Source organism: Helianthus annuus, chromosome 9, assembly GCF_002127325.2.
Source record: "Helianthus annuus cultivar XRQ/B chromosome 9, HanXRQr2.0-SUNRISE, whole genome shotgun sequence".
Taxonomy (NCBI): Eukaryota; Viridiplantae; Streptophyta; class Magnoliopsida; order Asterales; family Asteraceae; genus Helianthus; species Helianthus annuus.
Window position 1 is genome coordinate 70,648,206 of NC_035441.2, and position 13,203 is coordinate 70,661,408.

At 36.7% G+C, this 13,203-nt stretch overlaps 1 protein-coding gene across 1 annotated transcript; it reads left to right on the plus strand.

Annotated features, from left to right (window-relative positions):
- The first annotated feature begins 2,310 nt into the window (after positions 1-2,310).
- LOC110875660 (DNA-binding protein HEXBP-like) lies at positions 2,311-2,931 on the plus strand. Its single transcript, XM_022123860.1, has one exon. The coding sequence runs from the start codon at positions 2,311-2,313 to the stop codon at positions 2,929-2,931; it is 621 nt and encodes a 206-aa protein (XP_021979552.1).
- Positions 2,932-13,203: the final 10,272 nt, after the last annotated feature.

Below are 13,203 nucleotides of genomic sequence, written 5' to 3' on the forward strand. Positions count from 1 at the left end.
GTTGGACAACTTTTAAACTATCTGGGACGTTTATAATAAGATCCGCGAGGATCAAAACAACTTAACTTATGTGGTTGTGTCGTGACCTTTAATATGTAATGTTTATTACTTATGTTTTAAAACATGTCAAAATGTCCAACAAATGAGTGCATCGTCCGACAAGGTATAAATGGGCACCAACTTCCGTCACCACTATGTTTTATATTCCCCTGCAACGTTTTTGGGGTGTGACAGAAGTTGGTATCAGAGCCATTGGTTGTTAGTGAACTAGATGTTTTAGGGAAAACACTAGACTTCAACCGGAGAATTTTGAAATGTAAAGTCCAAAATTCTCTAAGCCAAGATTTTTTTTTAAATAAATATAGAAAGTATTTTATCATGTATGAAAACCATTATGTGTTTTATGTGCATACGTGATTTTCTGTTTATTTGACCTTATTTGTTACTGTTTATGTTGATTACGCACTTACTTGTACGGTTATATGTGTGTCACAGATGTCGCACGAACACGAGGTCATCAAGATCCACGACTCAGGTTACGAGCCAGATTTCGAGACTTCACCCAGACCTACGCTGCCAGAGACACCTATCACGACTCCACAGATGGTTGGTACTACCGATCTTACCTCATCTTTCCACGTCAATCCTGCTGCTTTTTCCAGCCAGGGAGACCACCGATGCGCTTTCACTAGCAACGGGTGGATAGATGATGATGATGATGATGATGATGTACCTCTCTCAATCCATGAGACGGGACGATCATCTGGCACTGTACCAGTTATCGATGACGTGATCAGGAGTGTCCCTACTGTCGGAGGATCTTCTAGCATCACACCAGTGGTGGACGCCACTATCGTCACGACTCGATCCTTAGAGCCATCAGTCGTCCCACCTGCTGCAGCGATTGAGCCTGCTACTGAGATCCCTCCGCTTGTTTTGTCTGAGCCTTCTTTGCCTGTTTTAGAGTCACGCACTTCTTCTAAGCCGCTGTAAGTTTATTATCGTCGTAGGAAGAGGATTAGGCCTGCTGGAGATAGAGTAGATCGATATTGCCATTGTGATCGACAGCTTGCTGCCTTGCGCAAAGACCTAGACATAGCCAAAGGAAAGGTAAAGTATCTTGAGGGACAGATGGACGACCACGAGGAGTTGAAGGTTATAGACGACAACGCGAGAGATGGTATGCATTGGAGGGTAGTGGATTTAGGTTTGAGGCAACGATGATAGTTGTTTGTCCATTTGTTTGTTTTGTTGCTTGATGGGTTGTACTGTTAGACATTTCTTTTTGATGTTATTTTTGTTTGCGGCCTGCGTGCCAGTTTCATTTTGGATATTATTTGGGAATTTTGTGCGAACTTGTTTATGGGTGTCGATGTAGACATGCCAAGAATAGTCTTTGTACTAAAAACGAGTTTAAATAATTTCTATAATAAATACCAATGATGTACTTTTGGTTTAAAATTTTCTCATTAAAATGTGGATATTGTACATGCGCAATGTTTGGTCCACTAACATTTAATGATTGAATTATTTTTGGTTATCGTCTTATGTGGATATTATTGTTATGATAATAGAAACGACGAAATGCCGCCAAAAGCTAGACAGGGTACTAGATTACCTACCACACCGGAAGAGTTGGCTCAACTCATAGCCCAACACGTTAATACTGCCATGGAACAGCTCAATGTTAACCAAAATGATGGTCAGGGACGTGGACGTGGTGCACACGGGCAAGGTTTTGGTGGGGCACATAATGGAAATCCTCCAGGTAAAATGTGATCGGAAAGTTTTAGTAGTTCATATGTTATGTTATCATTGGAATGAATTCCTGATTTCTATTAACATTATTGAGTAGCGCACGGATGTACATATAAAACCTTCCAAGGCTGTAACCCACGATCATTTACCAGTGCTGAAGGACCCTTAGATATCACCCGATGGATTGAGAAGATGGAATCTATCATGGCAATCAGTGGTTGTGCTGCTGATCAATGGGTGAGATATGCTTCTTGCTCTTTTCTTGATGAAGCACTGTCCTGGTGGAACTCGCAAGTTCAAATTTTGGGTGAAGACGCTGCCTACGGTCTGACCTTGAACAAACTTAAAGAGATGCTCCTGAAAGAGTACTGCCCGCGCAGTGAAATTCAGAAAATCGAGACAGACTTCTGGAACCTAACCATGGAAGGTCTGAATGTCAGAGCTTACACCTCTCGTTTTAACGACTTGGTGAGGTTAGTTGCACGAATGGTTACTCCTGAATATGTAAAGGTAGAGAGGTATATCTAGGGATTGTCGCCACGAATTCGCAGTATGGTTACATCCGCGAAACCTACCACCTATCTAGAGGCTACTATATTGACAAAATCATTAGCCGATGACGCTGCTCGCAAAGGTAGTCTTGATAAAAAGGAGGAAACCGGGAAGTTATCGGGCAAGGCTAAAGCAGACACGAAATCTGAACGGTCGGGGTGTTCTGAGACCAAGATAGAAGTTACGAAGAAGCGCAAGTCCGAGAGCTCGAGGAAGGAAACTGAAGAGAAGCGCGACAGGAAACGTAGTTCGAAGAAGGCATATGCAGCAAGTACTAGTGGTACTAGAAGGGATGGCACCAGAGATAGTCGAGGTGGGTCTGAGAGAAAGACTCGCGAAGAAGGACAGAAGAAATGTAACCGATGCGGACGAGATGGGCATGCTACCCACGAATGCTTTGCCAAATATACTACGGAGGGAACGAAGCTTGAAGGATGCTTCCATTGCGGGGAACAAGGACATTTCAAGAAGGATTGTCCTAAGGCGGGAGGTCAGAATGCCAGAGGTAGAGCGTTCGAGCTAAACGCTGGGAAGGCACGTGACGATCCTGCTGTTGTCACTGGTATGTTTTTGATCAATAACCATTCTGCGTTTGTACTTTTTGATACTGGGGTGACTTGAGTTTTGTCTCGAAAAACTTTGAACCATTCTTGTGTTCACCTACAAGTAAGCTGAATAAGAAGTACTCGATAGAACTAGCAAATGGTAAACTGATAGAGACTAGCGAAGTCGTACGCGACTGTAGTATTCAGTTAGGCGATCGTAAATATAGTACTGATTTACTACCAGTGGAATTGGGAAGCTTCGACGTAGCTGTGGGAATGGACTGACTGTCCAAGAACAAAGCAGAGATTGTTTGCTCGAAGAAGCAAGTGCAGATACCTCGTTCCGATGGTGGTGAAGTGATAGTTATCTAGGGAGATCGTTCGAGTCGTGTGTCGAGTGTTGTCAGTGTTACGAAAATGCACAAGATGTTGCGGAAAGGTTATCCTGCATTCTTAGTTAACGTGATGGATACAAAGGCTGAATGTAGGAAGATCGAGGAGATTCCTATTGTTCGTGATTATCCAGAAGTTTTTCCTGAAGAATTACCTGGATTACCCCCTGCGAGACAGATCGAGTTCCGAATCGATCTGGTACCTGGTGCTGCACCAATTGCAAAATCTCCTTATAGATTAGCACCATCTAAAATGAAAGAAATGTCGAACCAACTTCAAGAGCTACTAGACAAAGGTTTCATTCGACCGAGTTTTTTTCCTTGGAGTGCGCCTGTTCTGTTCGTGAAGAAGAAAGATGGATCCTTTAGGATGTGTATAGATTACAGGGAGCTGAACAAGTTAACTATCAAGAATCGGTATCCTTTTCCGAGGATTGATGATTTGTTTGACCAGCTTCAGGGATCCAGCTACTACTCGAAGATAGATCTGCGTTCAGGCTATCATCAGTTGAATGTTGTTGTCGAAGACATTCCAAAGACAGCCTTTCAAACACGACAAGGCCATTATGAATTCCAGGTCATGCCCTTCGGTCTAACTAATGCGCCAGCTGTGTTCATGGATCTCATGAACAGGGTATGCAAACCCTCCTTGGACAAATTCGTGATAGTATTCATCGACGATATAATTATTTATTCACGAACCAAAGAAGATCATGAGCATCATTTGAGGTTAATTTTGGAGTTGCTGAAGGAAGAGAAGCTGTATGCCAAGTTCTCTAAATGTGAGTTTTGGATTCGAGAAGTTCATTTTCTCGGACATGTCATAAATGAGAAAGGTATACATGTAGATCCATCTAAGATCGAAGCAATAAAGAATTGGGAGTTGCTGAAGGAAGAAAAGCTGTATGCCAAGTTCTCTAATATACGAACTATATATTAACCATGTAGGGATAATCAATGCTAGACAATAAACAGAATCTTAATTCGTCGTTTGACATTGACTCGGGGGGACCGGTCACGATGGGGTTGTCAACCCGATAGATCTACCAACAATTCCTTGTGTACCATACTTAACTGATTAAACGACATCATGGGCGCAGGGTTCTTTCTCGAAGAACAATAAGATGTCTGCCTCACGTACAATATATATATATCCTACTAATATGACAATTTAATATACTACGACTTACGAATTCCCCTGGCACTCAAGTGTTGAGATTCAGTCCGGAATTCATTGCCATTTCGTACGGTCTCATTTCTCTTAAGAAATACCACACTTACTATATTCATTCTTCAAAATCGTTTTACTCCGAAACGTGTGACTTATCAAATTCATATATTTTCAGCGAAAATATATATATTTTATATTAAAAGGTATGTTTTATTTCGAAAACATTATTAAACATTTTTAACAACGTGTTCCACCCCCAAAATATATATAAAACAGTAAAAAGAGGGGTTTAGTGACACTCACCTTTGGGTGCGTATTTTAATACCGCAATCCCAGAATTTGATTATATACATCCTAATATGGGAACAATTCTAAATCAAAACAACATTTAATCACAAAAATCCTAAGTTTCTTAGTTTCTTAGAATTATCACATAACTTTGAGATTTTCTCAAAAAGTTGTCATTTTTTATTATGTTGGCTCGATAAAATATATGTATATATGAGTCCATATATATTTATATATTTATTATGATTTTGCGTTCTGAACGATTTTATTGGTGACCATTATTGTGTAATTCCCTTAACTCTCCCGTTTATACGTGATATACCTACGATTTACACGTCATAGTATTTAAACACAAACGTTCATATAATTTAACACCGAGACTCACGAAATCTTGTTAATTTATCTACTTTGTCATTTTCAAAGCTAATACACATGAAATATCCTATATATATCAAATTTCATGCTCGACAAATAAGTTACACATTTAACGCACTTTTACCGTTTTTACCGCACAATACGTACGTGCATACATGCAAGAATCTAAATTTCCTATTATTAGCTTTACACTTCACATATTATCACATTTATATGTCAAAATCACTTATCACATTTTATCACAAAAGATTTACTCAAAATTCACCCATACTAATGTTCACTGAAAAATGCGTATGTTAGCGATTCGGTAACGTTTTTGGGCGTCGGAAGTCACGTATGACAAACCGAACACCAAGTAAGCTTGAAATTAGTTGAAATACTTATTTTTAAACTAAAAATATTAGTTTATTTACTGATCTAAATCTGTTTTATAAAAATCATCCGAAAAGCCGAGTTTTGACCGTTTTAACGCATAGTTTTGCGTTAAATGTTACCGTAACCATCCCAACTCGAAATGACTTGATATTTTAACACAATACATGTTATTTAATGATTAAGATAGTGATTATATTCAGATTAGTGCAGTTTTTATTTAAGTCACATAACTCATGCGGTTTCACATATTTTTCAACTTTTAATGCACCAAGTACCACTTACAAAACTAGCAGACATTATGACAAAGTTACATATCATTAAACACTTCAAAATAACTTTATTTTAAAGTTTATAATCTGATCTAAAACTATTTTTATCTTAACATCATTTATCCATCATTTTATGTACATACACCCACATGCATGACTATGTACAAGCACTTAATGCATATATATCATATCATCATCATCTTACATAACCTTAAATGCATCTAAGGATACATTTACTTCATGTTCTTATAAATCATAACATGTTCATCTCACAATCATTAGATCATTTCACATAAATGCATCATTCTATCTTTATTTACATATGACAAAATTTTAGTGTATACACTTACATATACATACATACATACACGACATACACACATATACACATGCATAAACTTCCAAAACCTCACTTTTTAACACATCTACTTCACATCATGGAACCTTTTCAAGAACTTTCTTTTATGACTCTTTTACAACACATGCATGTAATCATCTTTTCATAATCAAATCAAGTAAGAATCATTTAACAAAATCAAAACACAACTAAATGCCCATATATATATACAAGTTACGGCCACACACATATGTACATACATCCATTTTTAAATCTCTTTAAAAACCCATTTGTCGTTTGTTTTCAAGTTAGTGTTTAAATCTAAAAACAAGAGAAACTTCCATCATTATTTTAGATCATCAAGAATCAAAACAAGATTTGTGAAATGAACTTTATACCTTCAAGATTTTAGATGGGTTTTTGAGAATAGATGATGAGATGGAGGTTGTTCTTGCTTGAAATTGTCACACCCCGACCAAGTAAAACAACAAAACTTGGCAGAATCGTCGGGGAGTGTTGTAACAGAATCATTGTTTCATAACACATGGGAAATTGAAATGTTGTTTTATTGATTTAAGAGTTACAATGTCTTAACAAACAAAGAAGTAATACAAAATTTAACTAGTCTTGCATCTTTTAATGTCACTAAGGCCTCGTCCAATCCTACGTGAGCATGCATCAATATCATCATCAAATTTCATCAACTATTGTACCTGAAACACATGTGAAAATATATCAGCATAAAAATGCCGGCGAGTACATAGGTTTTGTGAAAATAGGATTCATGACTTAGGTTTAAGAAAACGTTTAATGAAAACTTGTCATGAATCCAGTTTAAGTGTTTGCATTTATAAAATGTTTGAAAAGCGATAATAAGGTAGATGATATGTAAAAGAGTAATGTAAGGTTAAATGAATAACCAAGTAAAAATGAGTTTGTATAAAATAAGTTGTTTGTAAAACAATGTCTTGTGAAAAATATGTTATATGTCTAAACTGAAATGATTTAAACAACGCTGCGATATGTAATATCATACAAACACTTATATATAGGAAGTACCAGCGGCGTATCCACCATGCTTGTATCATATTACACACGCCTCGTTACTTAAATCACTTTACCCAATCAAACCACCAATGTATAATGTTCATGTTTAAACCAAAAGTCAATTACCCAAGTTAAGCGTAAGTCATGTAATGTGTAAACAAAAGTTATATATGGTAAGTAAAAATGAGACTACTTAAACCATGAGTAAAAATGAACAAAACAAGTATTTGAAATAAATCAAAAGTTATGTTTTGTAAAATAAATCAGAAGTATGGCTAGTGAAATGCATTAACTAAACCATAGGTAAAATGCACAAAACAAAGTATTGAGGTAAAACTTAGTTTAAATCAAAGTTATGTTTTGTGGAAATGCATGATATACTGATACAAACACTTATGTGGTATTGTGAAACGCATACATTCAAGCCTTGAGACAGCAGGATAACCTTAGAGTAAAAGTTATTAAAAGAAATGTATTCGGATTCGGTCATTCCATCCATCCAAACAAACCTAGGATTTTAGGAACGGGATTTGTCAAGTTCTATGGTACCATTACTTACTACCGAGCGGCGTAGCTAATGTTAATGAATGTAATAAAGAACCGTTAAACAAACCAAATGTTATACCAAATGTAAGCATGTGATGTGATGTGAAAGTACTAAGTATGATGAACATACATAGCATGTGATGTAAAACAATGCACTAGGTATGCACTAAATGGACATACATAGCGTGAAATGTAATGTAAATCAAATGTACTAAGTATGCAACAAAGGACATACATAGCAAAAACATAATGAAATCATGTACTAATAGTGTACTAGCGAACATAGCAAGTATATGATATGAAAACATGGAAAGCACGAAAGTAACAAGTAGGCACATGTGTTTCACCCCAAAACATTTGAAAAATGGTAAAAGAGGGGACTATGTACTCATTTGAGGGTGCTTAGAAGTCTTGAACAACAACCAAGCAAAGCTAGAGGGATCACGGAATCAAACGGCACCCTATATAGATAACTACATAAATAACCGGACCTATCGGAGGATCGGGTAGTACAAGGGTTCGTAAACCAAATAAGTGTGGGAACTTTATGTAATATGGTTTAACAAAGCCTACCTACTAAAACGAAACCTAACCTAAGTGCTTACGACCCATTACGACCCGTTTAGGTAGCTTATGCTACTTTAACGCGTGGTTTGCGTAAAACGCATTCAGACCGTTTAACTAGTCCTATGAAAAGTAACATATGCCTTAACATGTCTAATATAGTTACCTAATCAGTTTAGATGTCAAAATTTAGGTTACATATGCTTAAAATGAATTTATGCGTAAAAAGGGTATTTTGGTAATTTTCCTAAGGCATAGGAACTACTTATCATACAACTACTTAAACGACGTGACCATAAGGTATAACCTCGGAAGGTTATTCCCTATACAACTATGGTCACCTAAAGTATTTGGTTGGATCCTAAAGATCGACCAAATGGGTCGGGTTCGAAAGTATAAGCGATTGTTTAGATTGCTTACCTTACGACCCTAGACAAGCACAAATCTAAAAGTGACGAGCTAAACATGCTAGAACATGTTTAGTAAAGTTAGAAAACAGGTTTGGTATTAAAACAAATGGTTTTAATACCCTAGAGTAGTTTGGTTACAAACTACGCGAGAAAACGCATTTTGGCCGAAACTACGACTCGTCACTGAGCCTAGATAACGTGGTAATCAGTAGGTATAGTCACTAGGGACTATAACCATGGTGATTACGCTCACGTTATGAAGTTCAAACGAACTTTGCATTGACCATAAACTGGTCAATGCAGAAAGTCAAACGCAGTTTGACTTTTACGATAAAAACGAATGAAAAGAACGAAGGAATACTTACAAAGGGTCCCCGCAAGCTTTGATTTCCCAAGTATTCTCAGGTATGAAGTGGTTTAGCATTCCAACATAGAGAAATCTCAAGAAATCAAGTGGGTTTTGCATGTGAATGGTGAGGGGTATTTATAGGTGTAGTAGAACCGTTAAGATCGTTCCTCGTTATCCGAGATTCAATCCTAGCCGTACACATCGAGCCCATAGTTTTAGAAAACCATTGGAGCCTCCAAACCAGCCCATAAAAACCCAAAAAACCATGTGCAAAGGTGGAAAAAAGCTGGAAAATAGCTGGAAACCACTTTCTACCCAGATGGGGGCCTCGCGTGACGCCTAGGTACCCTCGCGTCACACCTAGCCTCCCTTCTGCAGTTTCAAACAGAATTGGCAGAATAGGTCCCTGCACATGTTTCAGTCCATTTTTGACACGTTTAAAGCCCGATAAGCCAACTTTAAGGCCCTAAAATGATGCCTAAACATTATGGACATGAAACATGCTCAAAAATATGCCGGATGTCGGTTCGTTTGGTCGTACGATCGCGATGTTTGCTTAATTACGACGGAATGCGCATAAGCGCGAAAAACGATCTAAATTGTGCGACGAATGGATTTTTCTTATGCCAAACACTAAAATAAAATATTTTAATGCTTACATAAATTTTTGGATGTCCGGATGTATTCAGAACGTAAGATATGCGCGAAAATGCAAACTTATGCATTTTTTGACGCTTTTAGTCCCTGAATGACTAGAAAGTTTATTTTAGCACACCGAACACCTCAAAGCCTATTTCTAAGCTATGTAAAGGACATTTATGGTGTGTTTAACTTATGATCATGTTCCGGAATGTTCGTTACAGTTCAAATTGGCATACTTTCGCAGTTTGTCATATTTAGTCCCTGTAAGCGAATAAACTTGATTTCGGCACACCAAACCTTCCAAAACCTATTTCTAAGTTATGTAAAGGTTATTTAGGGTATGTTAAGCCTATGTCACTATTCCGGAGTGTTTGCTGCATTAAACTAGTTATATTTACGCATCAGTACGCGTATAACCTTCTAGAAAGCGATTTAGAGCCCGAAATTGAACAAGAATTGATATGTGCAAATGATACACATATTTTTACAAATCCCAAGTATGAAATACAATATTTCATTGGTTCGGTATTTGTTTGATGGTTGAAGTGACACAGGTGTCACAGAAATCACTTCCAAACACCCTTTTTATCTTGAAATTACCTTGAAAGAACCTTGAATCTTCATGAAAATAGTTTGAAATTGTTGAATGTGGTTGTTTAGAGGGGTGTTCAGCCCAGTGTATGAGAGAGGAAGAGAGAGTGATTTTTGAAAATATTTCTTGGATTATGGTGTGATTATGGATGGTATGTAAAGTTATAATCATTACACATATTTCTCTAGTTCCTACAAGTGTCACATTGGAAGAATCAAGAATAGATGGGCGCCCCTATGGGCCGCCACCTCTCACCCCACTCACATTCATCATATATACATACATATATGTATGTAAATTAGAGTATAAACTTGTATTTTACTGGATACCGGGTATTTTATTTAGCATTTTAATCCCGTTTTAATGCGTTTTAAATTATTTTTATCATTCTATAAAAATAATCACTTAAAATTATTACTGAAATAATTACCAATTGCCTCGACTGGCTACGTTGTCGGTATTTGGTAGTATGCGCGTTGTGCTGCGCGGTACACGTTAAAAATCGCAAAAATAGGAATTTAAGTGTTTTTATTTATTGTTGTCATTCTATAAGAATAAACTTATCAAATTATTCCTAAAATGATTTTCAGTTGTCTTGACGGTGTGACAACCCTCACTAAACCAGGTATCCGTACGATTTAATTAATAATTAATTGCTGCTTAATTACTGTGCTTAACTGAAATTGCTGACGAACTGCTACTTGATTTCTAGTACTTGTGTATTCCTGCATCATACTTTGATTTCCGTCACTACATTATTTACAAGTTGAACCTTAGTGACAAACATGATGCACTAAAGCACAGTAGCATTAGAACGGATAACCTATTGAACATGCTGATAAAGCCAGCATCAGGCAGACACTGCCTCTAAGGGCCTGTATGAGCCAGAATTATTTTACTACACCCATAGTGAGTGTAGGGATACAAGGGTTGCAGAATTGCGTCTCTAGGAATAAGATATAATGACTGGATGTGCCTAAAACATACTCTAAGCACGAAACACAACACTTTTATTAACATACTAGCTTCTGGCTAACTAATAAAGTGCCAAAACATGAGGAAAATATTCCTGACACTTTGCAGAATGAGTTGTGTCACTAAAAATATTATTTACGACACTTAAAAGCTTACTTAAGCACTTTAACGGATTACTATCCAACCGAACAACCGGACTATACCCGGAACATAAAAATATTGACAATAATATTATTGGTCTTTTTCTGAGCCAGTTAGGGTCCCTGAATACCCTAACACCCGCGTTAAAGCACAACATGTGACTAACTAAGTTAACCCCTAATCTAACTTGGTTTAACGTAACTAAACTCCAACTATCTACTTGAAATCGAACCAAGACCCCCCCCATGTAATCGGCGTAACTAGAGGGGACAACAAGAGTACAAGACTTGATTAAAATATTGTTGTGCATAATATCTAGGGAACATTGAATCCATTGGACTAAACCTTCCCTAATTGTCTATAAGTACCTCACTAAACACTAGAGACTTTCACACTCCACAACTCACCATACACACACTCTCTCCCTCCTTGCTTCCTCTCGGCCGAACCCCCTCCCTCACTACAACCATTTTCGAGCTCTCATCTCTCCATTTCAACATCATACAAGAGTTAGGGATCTCGCAAGCGGAAGGCAAAGGACCTCGATATCTTGCTTTTATCCACCACCTTTTCGCATAGATTCTTCCCTAGCCCCGAGCTAGAGGTATAACACTTGAAACTAATACTCGAATCATTCTAAGGTGGTTAATAAGATTTATAACGGTTAAAATGCGGAAACTTATCTTTTGAAGCTTTAAAGGCTACTAAAACATGAATATTGTTGGATAAAAACTTAATACTTGTGTAAAAGTTGTAGTATTTGAAAGTTGTGAATATTGAGGCCCGATCTATGATGTGGTAGCTCGGATCACCATTTAACCCGGTTTGGTTAAGATCATGGATCTTGACATAAGCTTGTTTCGGACGGTACAAGGGTTAAAAGGTGAAACTCTACCACACGAGAAACATGAACTTGTGTAAAAGTATTTTTACTTGTAAAATAGTGTTTAAAACTAGCGGATCTACGTATCTGCAAGTGGTATTTTCAAAGGACCAAGTGTCGAGAAAATCATGTTTTCTAAAAGACGGATAACACACTAACAAGTGTGATTTTTACAAACCACAAGCGTATAAACACTTGTGAAATGAAAGATCCGACAAAATAACAATCTTTGTGAAAGATGATGGGAAGTTGTAAAGATGGATTTATTCTAAAAACGAGGTTTTTACAAGATTGAGTTACTTTATACAAAGATCCACAAAATATAACGGGATCTACACTATAGTTTTCGGAAAAACCACAAGTTCATGTGATTATGCGATTTACATGCTTGTCGACTAGTTTGATGTGTCAGAAATTGTTTGGTTGAATCAAGAAGTTCTTGAAATGATTTGGTAAAAGAGAATGATACGCTTGAAAGCGTGGCCACCTCCAGTTACAGAGGAAACTCTGGCGAAACTTTTCTAAAACCTAACACTTAGAATTATTTACAAGTGTTCGAATTATTTTCGACATGTTTTCAAAATATATTTCGCCACGACTTTATTTACAAATATTCGGAGGTGGGATTTTCACAAAACTAAACGTGATAAATATATATTTGGTAAATATAATTTTTCACAACACTGTTTATGATTATTTTGTGAAAATACACAAATATTATTTTAGAGTAAAAATAATATTTCGAAAGATAACAGATCCAAAATAATACAAACGCTTTCATGATAAACATATAAGTTACAACGGTAATTATTATTACCACACGATTACTAAAACGTAACTTACGCATTATACGGAAATGATTATGAACGTATATTTTATCAATGTATTATTTTTGGGGAAAAATTATGTGAAATGGAAATATAATATTTTTGAGAAAAATATTTATATTTGGAATGAAGATATATTAAGTGAGACTTAATATTATAAATTGA